We start from the raw sequence: 16,795 nt of genomic DNA, 5'->3' as shown, positions 1-16,795 counted from the left end.
TGAGAAAAGGATGTTTGAGAATCTTGCATAAATGTCTTAATCATATTTAAAATGTTGTTGCTTTAAATAGAGCTTGCACATAGAAAGTAAAGGACTTTACTTTAATTATTTTTTCTAATTATAAGTTTTTATTATTTTTATTTTATTTTCAGATATTTTATTTGTTGTAGAATTTAATTTATTTTAATATTATTTATATATATAGTATACAGTGGATGTAATTTTTATATTGTACATTTGTCTGGAACTTTGGTAAGCCCCTATGGTTAATGTGTTGAATGAACGAAGTTGTGTTTTCTGAATAAAAAGTTAAAAAATAGAAAATAAAAAAGGGTCCGACTTCCGGAAACCGGCCCACAGCTGACGGAAGGCGTGAGGTGTTGTTGACGCGAGGTGTTTGCTGGGAAAGATTCAATAGGACGCCATTTTGCTCTTCGAAAGAGAGGGAGAGGAGCAAAGGTTGTAGATTTTAAACAGCCGTGCGCATTTTCAGGTATGCTACATTAGCTCTTCCGTTACGAATGAGTGCTATGGGAATGTGTTATGGGGTTTGTTGTTGTCGTCATCATTCCAACTGAGTACGTCTGAGATATGTGACACAACGCAACATTAGCTAAGGAGCTAGCCGCGCAGCTAGCTTAGCTACTAAATTATCAGGAATAACCCAAATAAATGTCGTTCTGTTGCACGGAGAGATAACGTCAGCTGTGCGTATTTATTTGAACAGATTACCCTACTAGATGTATGTGTGCACAATACTTGGTCAATAAAGCTGACTTTGATTCTGGTATCTTGGCTGTCAGTAGTGCAGCGCTGGCTAACAGCTAGCTAACGTTAGTTTTAGGCAAGGAATCCAGCATGCCTTCCTTCATAAACGGGGAAACGGCTAGAATGCACACAACGGAATGTATCCCAGATATGTTAGTTTAAGACCAGCAGAGAGCTTTAGCTATATGTCATTATGTACAACCCTAATATCTTCTCAACTTGTGCTGCTTTTTCTGAATTGGTTGTTAATCATAATCATGGATTAAAGTTAGTGGAATCGATCATTGCAGCACCTCAGCCTTTAACTTTGTTTTAATGGCTGGTTTACACAATATATAACATTGTATCATAGTTTCAGATTAGTCACTCAATCTCTATTTCATTATTATCCTCAGTCAGCTTTACTTGGTTTCAGAGCTGTTCAGACAGAAATGGGTGTGAGGCGCAGGATGGCCTGCCAGTTACTAAAGGAGTGCCACAGGGATCCATTTTGGGCCCAGTTCTGTTGTTCATTTATTTGAATTATATGTATGTTTTCTCTGTCTTGAATAATTGTAATGTGAGTCTGTTAGTATTAAGTCAGCTTGCTGTCATTAATTTGGACATTCTTTCTTAAAGTATTGACAATATCATACTGACGCACACAATGTGATTTCACATTAGTGGCCAACCGATATGGGTTTATCAATAGCCATTGCCAATAGCAATATATAATGCCGATATCAGAAAAAGAAAAGTCAGATATAATTCTATTCTGTTCTATTTCATATTCTATATCAACTTTTTCACCACCTTCTCAAAACTTGCAAGGGGGAAAAAGGTAACATTGTTCCATGGCAGCCAAACTGTCTTCACATGTGCAGAAACAATTGGGGTTGGGTGGAGGATGAACCTCATAGCTGTGAAAGATCAAAAGACGCTGTGGGTTGGTGGCTTGAAGATAGTTTATTGTTTCTGTTTCATTCCCAAATCATTGGTATTTGACCACCTGGGAATCAGCCTCAACAATCACCCATCTTTCTCACCTCTGATTGGTTGTTTTTGTTCAGTTTTAGTGGATTCTTGCAAATGGGCATTAGGAGCACATGGAGGACCCAGAGGAACCTGACTTTTTTCACAGATTATCTGGCTTATGTTCTACTTTCAGTATATACTGAGAGCTTCAGCAAATATAATAAAAAGTAAATTTTATAAAAGTGACCTACTGCAGCTTTAATATTAAACTTTGAAATGTTGTCACAGTTCCTCAACAGTTGATGAGCAAGTGCACCTTGATCTTAATGGCCTGTCCCTGTTGTTGCAGACACAATGGCAAGTCCGGGAAAAGACAACTACAGGATGAAGAGCTATAAAAACAAAGCACTGAATCCTCAGGAGATGCGTCGAAGGAGAGAAGAGGAAGGGATCCAGCTACGCAAACAGAAGAGAGAAGAGCAGGTAAACAGTGTCTTACCTTGAAGCATTTCCTCCAGCTTACAATTGGATTACAGTTATATCAGACTGATTGCTGATTACTGATTATTAGCCTTGTGTATTTATTTAAATGAAACTGTGTGTGTATACCAAGTGTGTGTGAAAAGTCTAAAAGTGCTTGACATTGTTATTTGTTATTCAGAACATTAAATGCTCAGAATTACAATTAAAGCTTTGTTTGGTGTCACAGTCAGTTCATCGAGCCGTGCTTAACATGTAGACATCAGGTTAACCTCGACTCTGTGTCCACAGCTGTTCAAGAGGAGAAATGTATGTGTACCTTCCAGTGATGAATCAATGCTAGAATGTCCAATCCAAGATCCAGATATCAGCTCCACAGTACCTGTTGCCGGTGTAAGTGTTTACTCTTGTGTTCTTTCTTTAAACTGTGTCTGTTATAGTTTGTTTTGTATAACTGTGATTGGCTAAGATCTAAACGTGATTTTAATGTGTAATATTTATCCGATGTTGACATTTGTGCAGGATGGGGTCATAACTCCAGATATGATTCAGATGATCTTCTCTGAAGACCCAGACCAGCAGCTAATTGCTACACAGAAATTTAGGAAATTACTCTCTAAAGGTTTGTGTTGCATCCTGGAAAGTCAAATATTATACATAACCTCTCACATCTTTACCTAAGTATCTGTTGTACTGCCCATTCATTCAGAAAGATGAAAGAAGAGTGCCAACTTTTTAAATTCGCAATACGTCATAACTGAACAGACTGACGAAAAATTCCATTCATTCATTCAGTTTGTATTTGTATAGCGCCAATTCATATCAAAAGTTATCTCAGGACGCTTTTCAAATAGAGCAGGTCTAGATCGTGCTCCTTTATAACATTATTTACAGAGACCCAACAGTTCCCACCATGAGCAAGCACTTGGCGATGGCGGCAAGGAAAAACTGCCTTTTAAGAGGCAGAAACCTCTGACAGGATATTTGCATAAACGGAGATCATGAAGTCAGATATACATACTTCATCCATTGAACTGGGTTACATTGAATGAGATGAGTTCTGTTCTGTTCTCCTGTGTAGAGCCGAACCCGCCCATAGATGAGGTCATTTCCACTCCTGGTGTTGTGAATCGTTTTGTGGAATTCCTGAAGAGGAGTGAAAACTGTACATTGCAGGTGAGAGCTGCACAGCACAGCACAGCACCTATAGGAATGAAGCTATGATTAGCTCGACATATTCGGCATATGTTCAGTCATTTGATGTCAGATAACCACTATGGTTTTCTAATATATCTAATATGTTTACTGAGCTCATAAATCAAACGAGAAGTAGTTTCCCCTAATGGAAATTAGAAAGAATGCAAGTTCAAGACACTTCACTTCACAGACCCCAAAGCTCTGTCCACTAACTACTGTATATACTGTCAGTGGTGATACTGTACTTGACTGGAACCTATCCTTGACATAATGTATTCCATAACCCCTTACCCTAACCTTAACCATCACAACTGACAGCCTAACCCAATTCTAATGCTAACACTAAAACATATCATATAAAATTGAGCAAATTAGACTTGACCTGGCTTATACAGGAGCCCCCACTCTAAATGCCTGTCCAGATGTGAATCCACATCAGCAGTAAAAGTGCAGTGCATCTTTTTAATTTGTATCTGGGGGAATGTAAACAGCAGCACAAAAGTCTCCAAGTTAGGCCCTACTTCTTAAGCATCATGTGTGTTTGATATTTAAAAAAAGAAATGCATTAATCTTATTTCTTTAAAAAATAATAATCTGTGACCCAAAGGTTTTTCATTTAGTTGCACCCTAAAAAAAAGCCCTCATGTGATATGAGTGGTGTCCAAAATTGAGTTTCTCCGAGACATGCTGCATCTTGTGGCGCAGACCCCGAATTGCTCCCGATGCCGTGCATCGGTGTGTGAATGTGTATGAATGTTAGTTTCTGTTTGATGGACTTTGCCATCACTGAGTGAATGTGGCACGTAGTGTAAAAGCGCTTTGAGTGGTTGGAAGACTAGAAAGGTGCTATACAAGTACAGGTCCATTTAATTCAATTCAATTAAATTTTATTTGTATAGTGCCAATTCATAAGAAGTTATCTCAGGACACTTTTCAAATAGAGCAGGTCTAGACCGAACTCCTTATAACATTTACAGAGACCCAACAGTACCACCATGAGCAAGCACTTGGCGACAAGGGCAAGGAAAAACTGCCTGGTAACAGGTAGAAACCTAGGACAGACCCTTCGGCTCTAGGTGGGTGGTCGTCTGTCTCGACCAGTGGGACAGACAGACAGACAGACAGACACACAGCAACAAAAGTATTGGTTGGCAATGGCAATCTAGCAGGACCATGGCAGGAGGCTCCACCAGGATCCATAAGAACCTGCGAGACAAGAAAGCACAAGAACTCCGGGGAAGAAGTGAAGTTAGTAACATGCATTAATGGGACATGAATGAGTGCAGAAAGAGAGAGGAAGAGAGGAGCTCAGTGCACCATGGGAAATCCCCCGATAGTCTAGGCCTATTAGCAGCATAACTAAGGGATGGTTCACCATCTTAAATGTTCTTACCTAGAATAACTTGCACCAGTCAAAGTAATTCATGTTTTTTTTTTTTTTACATAATGTTCCATATTGCTTAAACTATTTGTAATTAATCATCAAGTAAATATGGCATAGGAAACATGGTCACTTGGCTGGTGGTAATTTCAGACTGTGGATTGACTGAAATGCCTTTTTTGTGTGTTCCCAACAGTTTGAGGCAGCCTGGGCACTGACCAACATTGCCTCAGGTACTTTCCTGCACACCAAGGTGGTGATTGAAACAGGAGCTGTTCCCATCTTTATTGAGCTGCTGAACTCTGAGTACGAGGACGTCCAGGAACAGGTGAGAGCAACAAGATGACATATTGTAAACACAGTTGTAATGCTTTCTGTGTGCAGTGTTGAAGTTCTGGCCTCAAAATGCATTATTACTGTTATCGCTTGTATTGTGTAATAGCTGTCTGGTGAAAAGGAATGAACCTGTGCTAGATATCATATAGGTTGTAAGGTAGATGGCTGATACTTCTGTCCCCACTCAGGAAACCTTTCTACACCTGACTGTACAAACACAAAACTTATAGGTGGACGATCCAACGATATGTACCATGAAAGAGTGACACTTTTTTTTTTTTATTGGTTGTACTAAACCATGTTGTAAATCAATGAGCATGGCAAATTTATGCCATTATTGGAATTTGTCGATTATTTATTCATTTATTTATTTTTTCTCAATGTCATGAAGATCTGTGATTTGTCAGTTTTGGTCAGCGACATTAAGGTAAGGCTTTTATTACTAAGGCAAATTTGAACTTGAAATTGAACAATATATTAAATGTTAACAGTTCAAAGTTTACTTAAAATTATTAATATAAATAAACACAAAAAAAAATTATACATGACAATACATGACGGTGGCCGACAAGGGCAAACGCGCCGTAAAGGGCAAAACGCTGCAATGGAATGATGCAAATCCACAAACACATAAAACAAATCCAACAGAAAAACGCAGCAACAGAAAAATGCTGCAATCACAGAAACTAAGCAGAAGCAAAAACTTACAAACCCACAAAACAACTGCCAGATAGACACGCTGCAAATTCACTTGACAAATCGGAAGTGCGGCAGGCCACTAGGGGGACCCGACCTGAGGGATGGACCAGTCCTGTGCAACCAGACCCAAAAGACAAGAAGAAGAAGAGGAAGAAAGTTGGCTAAGTTTTGGAGAGGAGAGTAAAAAGGTACATTTTCCTTGGCCGTAATCTTTTATAATATTATAATTATGTTATTTAATACTATTTAATATTATAGAAGAATTTTATAATATTATTATAATATTCTTCTATAATATTATATTATTAGAAAAATAAAATAGAATTATTATAATTATGTTATATTATTATAATATCATAATTATATTATAATATTATAAAGGATTACGGCCAAGTGTTTAAAAAAGACATACGTACCTTTTTACTTTCCTCTCCAAAACGTAGCCAACCTTCTTCTTCTTCTTCTTCTTCTTCTTCTTCTTCTTCTTCTTCTTCTTCTTCTTCTTCTTCTTCTTCTTCTTCTTCTTCTTCTTCTTTTGGGTCTGGTCCCACAGGACTGGTCCATCCCTCAGGTCGGGTCCCCCTAGTGGCCTGCCGCACTTCCGTTTTGTCAAGTGAATTTGCAGCGTTTCTCTCTGGCATTGATTTTGTGGGTTAGTAAGTTTTTGCTTCTGCTTCGTTGCTGTGATTGCAGCATTTTTCAGTTTTATTTGTTTTGTGTGTTTTGGGTTTTTAATCATTGCCGTGTTTGCAGCGTTTTGCCGTTCGAAGTGCGTTTGCCCTTGTCAGCCACCATACAAATTCACATAAAAAAATAAAACCTAAAATTATTTTAACAGTTGGTATTCTACAAACTCCAGCATTAAACTTTAGCAATTCTAAAGATACAGAATGTCATTCATTTGGTCCGATAACGTGGAAAGTCTAGAGTAGCCAAACAATTCATCATTCTTTTTATCTCCATCCAAGTTAACAGAGGGCTCTAACATCATATCCAGTTCTTCTTAATAAATCCCCGGGCTATCATTTGTCAGTGAGAAACAGTTTGTGCAGTTGAATAAACATTTAATTTTACATCTATAGTGTTTAGTTTTAGTAGTCTACATGATGGGATCTGCAGTTTAAGACATAATCATCGTTCAGCCCTCATAGTCCACTGGGACACTGAGTGTGTCTTGTGTTTCAGGCGGTGTGGGCTTTGGGCAACATAGCGGGAGATAATGCTGAGTGCAGAGACTACGTGCTCAACTGTGGCATCCTGCCGTCTCTACAACAGTAAGTGTCCTTCCTCTCTCTGTCTGAATGCGTAGGATACTATGTGATAACAACTGGATCCTGTGTTTTCACGTCCAGGCTGCTCGCTAAATCCAACCGCCTCACAACAACCCGCAATGCAGTGTGGGCTCTGTCCAACCTCTGCAGAGGGAAGAACCCCCCACCGGATTTTGCCAAGGTGAATCTACATGTCATAGCCTATTTGCCCATTCGCCTGCAGCGTTCATCCACCTTTGGTATTAAACTGTGTCTTTGTTGTCCTTGTGTGTGGTGTGTGTCAGGTGTCTCCTTGTCTCAGCGTGCTGTCCAGGCTTCTGTTCAGCAGTGATCCAGATGTTCTTGCTGATGCTTGCTGGGCTTTGTCCTACCTGTCTGACGGCCCCAATGAGAAGATCCAGACGGTCATTGACTCCGGGGTCTGCCGCAGACTAGTGGAGCTACTCATGTAAGGAACTGGCAGTTCCACATTATAGGGGAGTAGTCATTTCCTGATTCATTAGAGGAAGAACTGACCAAGCTGAACTGTCAACTATCACTTGCAAATATGCAGTTTGCTCTGCATATTTCTAACACAATATGTAGAATTTAAATACTTTGCACTGAAATGTCCAGATTTGAACCTGGATCAATCAAGAAAACTAGTAAATGTCCATATTTGGACATAGTTTTGCACTATTTTGAGCTGATTCATGTAGAGACACATGATGTTGTTCATTACTGCACAAACTGAACATCTTTTTATTGAATGGTTTGTCTCTTAATGTCTGAAAATGTAAGATTTGCCAAAACATTTTAACATAAAATCTTCACTATCAATAGCTTTTGCTGTCCAATGTGTAAATGTTTCTTTGTGTTTTTTCTAGGCACAGTGACTATAAGGTTGTTTCTCCTGCTCTGCGAGCGGTGGGCAACATTGTAACAGGAGATGACATCCAGACTCAGGTAGAGGCTCACTTACTCACAGCAGCTACTGGTTCCCTCACTTTATGTCTTTATGGATTTATTTGTAAGGGTTCACTTACAGAATTTAACGTTGATGTCTGTTTGTATCATGTATGTGTCATCTCAGGTAATCTTGAACTGTTCAGCACTGCCATGTTTACTCCACCTCCTCAGCAGTCCCAAGGAGTCCATCAAGAAGGAGGCGTGCTGGACTGTGTCCAACATCACAGCAGGAAACAGAGCTCAGATTCAGGTAAAGGCTGCCTCATCTGCGTATAGTGCACTGTAGGAATTCTTATTTTTCTAAAAAGTTAGGCATTTCCTATCCTAGGAACAGAAGCACAAAATCCCAGAGACTGCACTTGTTTTTTTTTTTATTATGTCTGTTTATTGGGGTGGCTGTGGCTCAGAGGCAGAGCGGGTCGTCCACTAATCGGAAGGTTGTTGGTCCATTTACCATTTATTGATATTTTATTTAACAAACAGTAGTGAACTGAATATAAATTACATAAGTTATTACAATACGGACACAGAAAAATAAATAGAACCTGTGCAATACATATACAGTATAAACATTAACCAAGGTACAAAGTTACTTTTAAAGATGATATTTATTGCCTAATTTCTACATACTGTTATATGGATAGTACTGAGGTTATATGGATCTGATTGCAGAAGGGATTTCTATTAGGATACATTTTAGAGAGGTTTCAGACGATGCTGTAACCTGCACTTGTTTTTAAAACTTAACATAAGCTGCAGTCAAAACGCATTAATCGTATTTCAAGCAACATTAACCACTCCAGGAAAAAGTTTGAGAACCACTGGTATAGAGGGTCGTCTGGAGAGAAGGGCTGCTGCTGTATGTCTGTGTAGCTGACACTATTTCTTCTCTTGTCAGAATGTGATTGATGCCAACATCTTCCCAGTACTGATTGAGATCCTTCAGAAGGCAGAGTTCCGCACGAGGAAGGAGGCAGCGTGGGCCATTACTAATGCCACCTCGGGTGGCACTCCTGCACAGATAAGGTACGTTTACCAGACTTCAACACGGGTTCTCTGCGATGTACTTAAAGCAGAAGAACACTGAGAATTTGACACGTCCCTCAACATTAGCAGGCATTATAGGAATGCAGCAATGATAGTTTACTATTTGAAATGAACGTTTTTCTTTGTGTGAACAGGTATCTGGTGTCTCTGAATGCCATCAAACCCATGTGTGACCTGCTAACAGTAATGGACTCAAAGATCGTACAGGTGTCTCTGAATGGCCTGGAGAACATCCTCAGACTGGGAGAACAGGAGGCCAAACAGAATGGAACCGGCATCAACCCATACTGCGCTCTCATTGAAGAGGCTTATGGTACAGTTCTGAAACAACTCACATAACAAAATAAACACTTCCATTCACTTCTTAGACACATGACAAGAATCTACATTTTTACCAGAAATACATCCGTGTGCCAACAATTCTGCAGTTACACTCAGCTTTTATAATCTGATTAGGTTTCTTTGTACAATACATTTATATTGTGTGTGGGTGAGACATTGAGTAATGAAATTGTTAATTAATAAAGACATAGTTGAATGGCTGACTAATAATTATATAATAATAAAATAATAAATAATAATTCACAAGAGCACCAGCATCTCAGACCAAAACAATGGGTGCTACGGCTAACCAGACTCCATTGAGAAAACCAGTAATTCTACCTCGGATAAACGTGTGAGCTACAGCTAAACTAATGGGACACGAGTCCATCCACTAAAAGTTGTTGTTTTTGATTGTTATTGTCAGTGTCTGACAGCATTATGAAAGGATCCCTACAGAGATAGACCTTTTAGTTTAACCACAAACAGCCGTATTATCACTATCACTCACCTGTGTATAATTGTAACATCCTAACTTTATTCAAAGTGGACAGAAATAAAATGAAACTCACCGAAACAGTCTGTTAATCTGTTCCAACAATCACCAACTCTGGTTTGGTGGAAATAAATCCTTAATTCACAGACATAGGTGATTTAAAAACTGCAGTTTCAGTTGCTCTACTCAGTTACACATGGAGGGACTTGCATGCACTAATATGCACACACAGTTCAGAAAGGCAGTGATAGTAACACAGACAGAAGGAGTATGAGAGTGAGAAAACTTTGCCTTTAAAATGAACAAAATGTTAATGTAATTCAGGAAATATCTCAAAGGGGTACAGGTTTTGAAACTTGTTGCTAAAGACAGTTGTAGCATTACTCACTCTACAGTTGATCCTGTTAAACTTTAGCTTTGTGAATTATAGTTAGAAATGAGCTGTGTATATTTGGGTCACTCCTTCAGGCCTGGACAAGATTGAGTTCCTGCAGAGCCATGAGAACCAGGAGATCTACCAGAAGGCCTTCGACCTGATCGAACACTACTTCGGGGTGGAGGAGGAGGACGCCAGCCTGGCTCCACAGGTGGACCAGAGTCAAGGCCAGTTCGTCTTCCAGCAACAGGAAGGACCCATGGAGGGTTTCCAGCTTTAACCCCGCCTTAACTCCACAGCTGCTTCTTCTTCCTGGTCTCTAAATCTCTGCCAGAGACGGCGGCCTACTGGTCTGCAAACTCTCCTGGTTCCTCCCCTTATCTCTGCTGGGCGGCCAGCTCCACCAGCTCCTCCCAAGACCTTCACTTCTACTATGTCTTCACAACAACACCTACTCAGAGAGATAGGGAGAGAGATTTGTGAATATGGAGACGAAAGGTGAGAGCACATTTGGCTCGCTGAGGCTGTTTGAGACTTCAGGAACCTAATGCTGGTTCCCATCCCACTCATGAGATGTCTGTCATGGAAAGCCAATTCATGTTGAAGAAATAGTTCAGTTTTTTCCTTAGTGATACAGTATGCTTTTCCTTTGACTACCTGTGATTCTGTCATTCTGAATGATGTTAATGATATTTGTGTTACAATTAGAACCTGGTGTCTCCAAATCAGCATCCATATCCCTTTTTCAATGTGAAACTACCTCTCAGTCTTCAGAAAGGAACCAGAAGGAAGGAAGGAAGGAAGGAAAGAAGAAAAGCCCTAAATGAACAGATAAAGCATCAGACTGATTTTTTTTCTTTTATTATGATCCAATCTTGAATAAAATCCTGGGTGTTCAGATTGGTGGTGTGGTGGCTCCCCTGTCAGAAGTCTATAGGCATGTAGTGGATGTAAATACAGTACTACTGTATGTCCTGGTGTTGCCATACTGTCAGTCTGAAGCAGCTGCACATGGTCTCTGGGCTCTTTCTCTTCTCCTGTATATTTCAAAGGACTCGATGAGCACCTGAAGCACCCTCCGGGTCTTTTATTTATTTGTCTTTTAGGAGCTGTGGAGAACCTCCTCTTTCTCTTCTCCACCCCTTAGCTCTGACCAAAGGCAACTGCTTCCTGGATTATGTAAGTTAGTTTGAAATCTCTAACAGTGTTGGCTCTTTGCTAGTGTTTCGCTGCTTATTTTAAATGTTTTCAGAGAGCAGTATCAGGGCAAGACAGGTGCTGTCTGTTACATGATGCAGTGTGTGCAACAATCTTGCTAGTTAAATGTTCTGTTTTCTAATTTCTCACTGAACTAGCACCGTAATATATCTTAAATTATTTTTTCTGCCTGCACTCACTTCTTTGATGTGATGGGATTCGTCAACTAACTGGAGGGTTTGTATATTATATATACATATAAGAAAGTGTAAAGAAAGTATTTAAGTGGCTGTGGGAAGGTGTGATATGCAATTACGTTTTGGGACTGGTGTGCAGTTGTACCATTTCCAGTCCATCACTGCTTCTCCTTTATGCACCCCTGAAAGTTTCTGATTTATTTTGAGGAAGTTTGTCTCCTACATTTTTTTTTCGTGTCCCGATTTTGTGGTTTGAAGTCTTACGATGGAAGCACAGTGTTTTGTTTTCCCCTGAACCATGAGTTTTTGTTTCAGTGCGTGCACATTTGAGTACAGTAATTGGTGGAGAACCGAACATGAAATTAATCTATATTTACGTGAAATGAAAAATATTTGTAATGCAGAAATTACATCAAGCACATTCAATCGTGTATAGTTTTCTAATATTTCTGGTTTGTATGATTGTATATCATTTTTTAGGTTTTGGTAGTGTTTTTGTTTTCTCTTGTTTGGGAATTAATTTGCTGTGTTCTTGTGGCTCTCAGTAGACATTGTGTATTAGAGCTCCAGCAGCCTGTGTACAGAGTGAATTACTGTATGCAGCCACAGTCTGCGCTTCCTAACACGGATCACAGAGGTCCGACAGTGAAGCCGGGTTAGACTGTCTGTAATGATGCCTGGTTCTTCTGGGTGGGGATGCACACGTATATTGTGTAACAAGAGTTAATAAATTGACCTGTTGGATACAAACATACACACTTGCATTACAGCTTATTTGTCTTTTCTTTAGGAAGGTTCTCATACTGATTGACTGTCCCATTCGCTGTTGAACTGACTGAATGTTTTGCTGTTGTCGGATTGAAGTACATTTACTCAAACATTATACTTAAGTACAGTTGAGGTACTTGTATGTCCACTTCAGTTACCTGTTGGTTTCCAGATCAACTGTTTTTACCCAAAACACATAATCCGTTTATCAAATGATTAACTGGATATTTAAGGTCCAGTGTGTGGATTTAGCGGCAACTAATGGAGTGGCAGATTGCAACTGAAATGTTTCACCCTCCTCTTCCAAGTGTGTAAAGGAGAAGCTAAGGTCACTGTGAATGCCCCTATCTACAGCCAGTGTTTGGTTTGTCTGTTCTGGGCTACTGTAGAAACAGTGGTGGAGTGTCTGTAGATAGAAATTCTAAGGTAACAAAAACACAAATCTTATTTTCATGTTATACACCAATGAAAACATACCTATGAATATTATATTCCATTTCTGCCAATAGATCCTCCTAAATGTCACACACTGGACCTTTGTAAGACCTCTAAATGAAAATGACTAAATTGGCACATTTAAAGAAATATCTATTGATGTGCACTGTTCCTGAAACTTTAAACTGTATAGATAAATAAAAGAGGTATACAATAATATAATTAAAAGGTACGTTTTCATTGTATTTGTTTTTAGTTTGATGTTTAGTATTGATGTTTTTATGTATTCAATTCAATTTTATTTGTATAGCGCCAATTCATAACAGAAGTTATCTCAGGACACTTTTCAAATAGAGCAGGTCTAGACCGAACTCTTTATAACATTATTTACAGAAACCCAACAGTACCACAATGAGCAAGCACTTGGCGACAAGGGCAAGGAAACACTGCCTTTTAAGAGGCAGAAACCTCTGACAGGATAATTACATAAACAGAGATCATGAAGTCATTGGAAACAGATATACATACTTCATCCATTGAACCGGGTTACATTGAATGAGATGAGTTCTGTTCTGTTCTCGACCCAACCTCGACCAGTTGGGTTTAGGGAGAGAGGGAGAGGGGATGGGTGGTAAAGAGAGAATGGACAGAGACAGACAAGGGTGCACAGCAACAACAATACTAGTAAAAATGATGACGAAGACGATAATAGCCACAACACACTGGACCTTTAAATAAAGTATATAAATATTAAAGTACTCTGTCTAAAAGGCCCCCCTCCTATGAATGGTAGTGTGTTTGCAGTGAATGTTGTGCATTACGTGATCCTGAGATATGAAGTTTGTGCAATTTAACAACAGCACAATTATGCAATTTCTACTTATAATACCCTGTCAGTTGTTACTGTATGATGTTACTGTATGATATGATTTGCACACAATTTTATTGGATAAATGTCAAGTGCCAGAGAAACATGTTTAATATGTGGCATTTGTCATAACATAACATTCAGAGATCTACCATAAACTGTTCACCTCTGCTGTTCTTTCTACATTTTCACTTTGAATGAATTGTCCATGAATGGTAAATGGACCTGTATAGCGCCTTTCTAGTCTTCCGACCTCTCAAAGCGCTTTTAAACTACATGCCACATTCTCACATTCACACAGTGATGGCAAAGAACTAACTCACTCATTCACAGTCCAACACCGATGACGCAGCATCAGGAGCAATTTGGGGTTCAATTCAATTCAATTTTATTTGTATAGCGCCAATTCATAACAGAAGTTATCTCAGGACACTTTTCAAATAGAGCAGGTCTAGACCGAACTCTTTATAACATTAATTACAGAGACCCAACAGTACCACCATGAGCAAGCACTTGGAGACAAGGGCAAGGAAACACTACCTGTTAAAAGGCAGAAACCTAGGACAGATCCTCAGGCTCTAGGTGGGTGGTCGTCTGTCTCGACCAGTTGGGGTGAGAGAGAGAGAGAGAGAGCGAGAGACAGACAGACAGGTGCACAGGTTCAGTATCTTGAACCACTTTAATAACCACTAATAAGCCATTAGTAATAATATAGAAAGGATATTACAAAGTGATAACAAAATAATCAAAAGAACTAATAGGAATGGTATAAATTATGTAAAATAATTTTTGTGATTTTGTCTTTACAATTAAGAGGGCAAAACATTTTGGGACTCATCTATGAATATAAATATGAGCATATGAACTAACATTAAATAATACAAACAGTCCTCCTGTCATCTCTACACACGTCAGAAGAATCAATGGGACAATGTCAGTCTGTCTATTGTTGAAAGTGAATATGTCCTTCAGTATCAGTGACGATTACAAGACGGTGGAATCTCAGCTCACATATATCCCATTACAGAGTGGTATTTGTTGCTGGGAGCATTTTGCATTCCTCACAGCTATGAGAGAATTTCAAGTTTCTGTTGAGCTCTCAGGCTCCTGTTCTGCCCGCAGTCATTCGATTGTGGTCTTGGGGCCTTATTTTGTGCAACAAATGGAGACCCAGTTTTCATAAAGGCCCACCTACTAAAATAACAAAGATACTGCCACATTGAAAAGGGTTTACGGGAAGCTGGTGTGCCATCTAATATTTAAAGTTGTTATGGTTCTCCTCTTCCTTCCTATAGTCTTATTTTGGTTGCACAACCAGACTGACCAGTTTAGAGCTGGGGATTTTCAGCTTGGATGAAACTGAATGACTAGCAAGCCTGAGGCTGTTTACCCTCTCATAAAAGGCTGACACGGTTGCTTTCATACAGTGGATTCATTGTCTCCAACGTCATTTTAAGTTGTGTGGTGTATGAACCTCCTTATTAAGGATACTTCATTTTTGAATGCGTGTACATTACTGTGTTAGCAGATCAAATAATCTTCACTGACTGATAAAGCAGAGCAAACAAGTCTAGAAGAGAAAACAAACTGAGCGTGTGTAGCTGTCAAAACAGAGACATCATATTCTTGGAAGTGAGCTGTTAAAACCCGCAGGATTCACTTCCATGAGAGCACCCAGTAGATATGAGGCCATTACCTCCTGCTTTCTGTCTCTGTTTTAAAGATGCAGAAGTGTTCGGCAGAAGGTTGCTTTCCCAACAGAAGCCATATATCCGTTGCTGAGTGAACAGCATCTATTTAAATCAAGCAAGGAAATGCATTTATCATTATGCAACACAAGGCTGTACAACAAAATAAAAGTTTATAGTCACTTCATGCTACACATATAACAGATAATTACATTTCTATTAGAATAACATAAAATAAAATAAACCAAAATAAAGTTATTTATATACATACACATATATGTCCAGGAAATAATTCTGCAGTGTATTTTTTGAATTTATGTCAGTGTCATCCACTTTGACTGAGTTTGAGTATCAAGCATCATCCATGTAAACACAAACACACTCTCATCCTGCACTCTGTCAGCATCTGTATATACATCTGTTACCATGGTCACAATCTCCTGATCCAGTCCATTTGAACAATTTTGGCCCTAAAAAATTAAACCCAATGAGACATCATTTAATGAGGTTTCAGCAATCAAGCTGAAAAAACCCCCAAAACACATTAAAACAACTTAGGAGCTACTGGCCACTGCAAAAAAAGTTACGTATTGCATGTGGAGTATCACTTAAGGTAAGGAGGAATCACTTTTATTGTAAATGTTAATCCGATTGCTGTGAAACATTCAGACTGAACGCAGTGAGACTGTCAGCCACCATCAGACATATACAGTGGGTACGGAAAGTATTCAGACCTTTTTCACTCTTTGTTTCATTGCAGCCATTTGCTAAAATCAAAAAAGTTCATTTTATTTCTCATTAATATACACTCAGCACCCCATCTTGACAGAAAAAAAAAAAAAAACAGAAATGTAGAAATTTTTGCAAATTTATTAAAAAAGAAAAACTGAAATATCACATGGTCATAAGTATTCAGACCCTTTGCTCAGTATTGAGTAGAAGCACCCTTTTGAGCTACTACAGCCATGAGTCTTCTTGGGAATGATGCAACAAGTTTTTCACACCTGGATTTAGGGATCCTCTTCCATTCTTCCTTGCAGATCCTCTCCAGTTCTGTCAGGTTGGATGGTGATTGTTGGTGGACAGCCATTTTCAGATCTCTCCAGAGATGCTCAATTGGGTTTAGGTCAGGGCTCTGGCTGGGCCAGTCAAGAATGGTCACAGAGTTGTTCCGAAGCCACTCCTTTTTTAGCTGTGTGCTTAGGGTTATTGTCTTGTTGGAAGGTGAACCTTCGGCCCAGTCTGAGGTCCTGAGCACTCTGGAAGAGGTTTTCTTCCAGGATATCTCTGTACTTGGCCGCATTCATCTTTCCTTCAATTGCAACCAGTCGTCCTGTCCCTGCAGCTGAAAAACATCCCCATAGCCTG

At 39.3% G+C, this 16,795-nt stretch overlaps 1 protein-coding gene across 3 annotated transcripts; it reads left to right on the top strand.

The window, feature by feature from the left end:
- Positions 1 to 382: 382 nt before the first annotated feature.
- Positions 383 to 12,422, top strand: kpna5 (karyopherin alpha 5 (importin alpha 6)). 3 transcript variants are annotated; one of them, XR_007885475.1, is made up of 16 exons: positions 383 to 493; positions 2,072 to 2,205; positions 2,494 to 2,595; positions 2,725 to 2,824; positions 3,284 to 3,378; positions 4,977 to 5,108; positions 5,508 to 5,543; positions 7,001 to 7,089; positions 7,168 to 7,267; positions 7,371 to 7,534; positions 7,953 to 8,031; positions 8,159 to 8,284; positions 8,933 to 9,060; positions 9,216 to 9,394; positions 10,367 to 10,772; positions 10,983 to 12,422. XR_007885475.1 is itself a non-coding variant. In XM_051407308.1 (15 exons), the coding sequence occupies exons 2-15, from the start codon at positions 2,077 to 2,079 to the stop codon at positions 10,552 to 10,554; spliced, it is 1,647 nt and encodes a 548-aa protein (XP_051263268.1). In that variant the 5' UTR covers positions 383 to 493; positions 2,072 to 2,076; the 3' UTR covers positions 10,555 to 12,422. The 3 variants fall into 3 exon arrangements, 2 of the variants coding, with proteins under 2 accessions (XP_051263268.1, XP_051263269.1); XM_051407308.1 differs by having other exon boundaries at positions 10,367 to 12,422; XM_051407309.1 differs by lacking the exon at positions 5,508 to 5,543 and having other exon boundaries at positions 10,367 to 12,422.
- The last annotated feature ends 4,373 nt before the right edge of the window (positions 12,423 to 16,795 follow it).

This window comes from Dicentrarchus labrax, unplaced genomic scaffold (assembly GCF_905237075.1).
Source record: "Dicentrarchus labrax unplaced genomic scaffold, dlabrax2021, whole genome shotgun sequence".
Classification (NCBI taxonomy): Eukaryota; Metazoa; Chordata; class Actinopteri; family Moronidae; genus Dicentrarchus; species Dicentrarchus labrax.
The sequence above is the reverse complement of the archived record's forward strand: the minus strand, read 5'-3'. Positions and strand labels throughout refer to the sequence as shown.

Coding starts and splice junctions, on each gene's coding strand:
- kpna5 (XM_051407308.1), top strand. CDS start 2,077: ATGGCAAGTCCGGGAAAAGACAACTACAGGATGAAGAGCTATAAAAAC. Junction 2,825..3,283: donor TAGGAAATTACTCTCTAAAG/GTTTGTGTTGCA, acceptor TCTCCTGTGTAG/AGCCGAACCCGCCCATAGAT. Junction 7,268..7,370: donor CCCCACCGGATTTTGCCAAG/GTGAATCTACAT, acceptor GGTGTGTGTCAG/GTGTCTCCTTGTCTCAGCGT.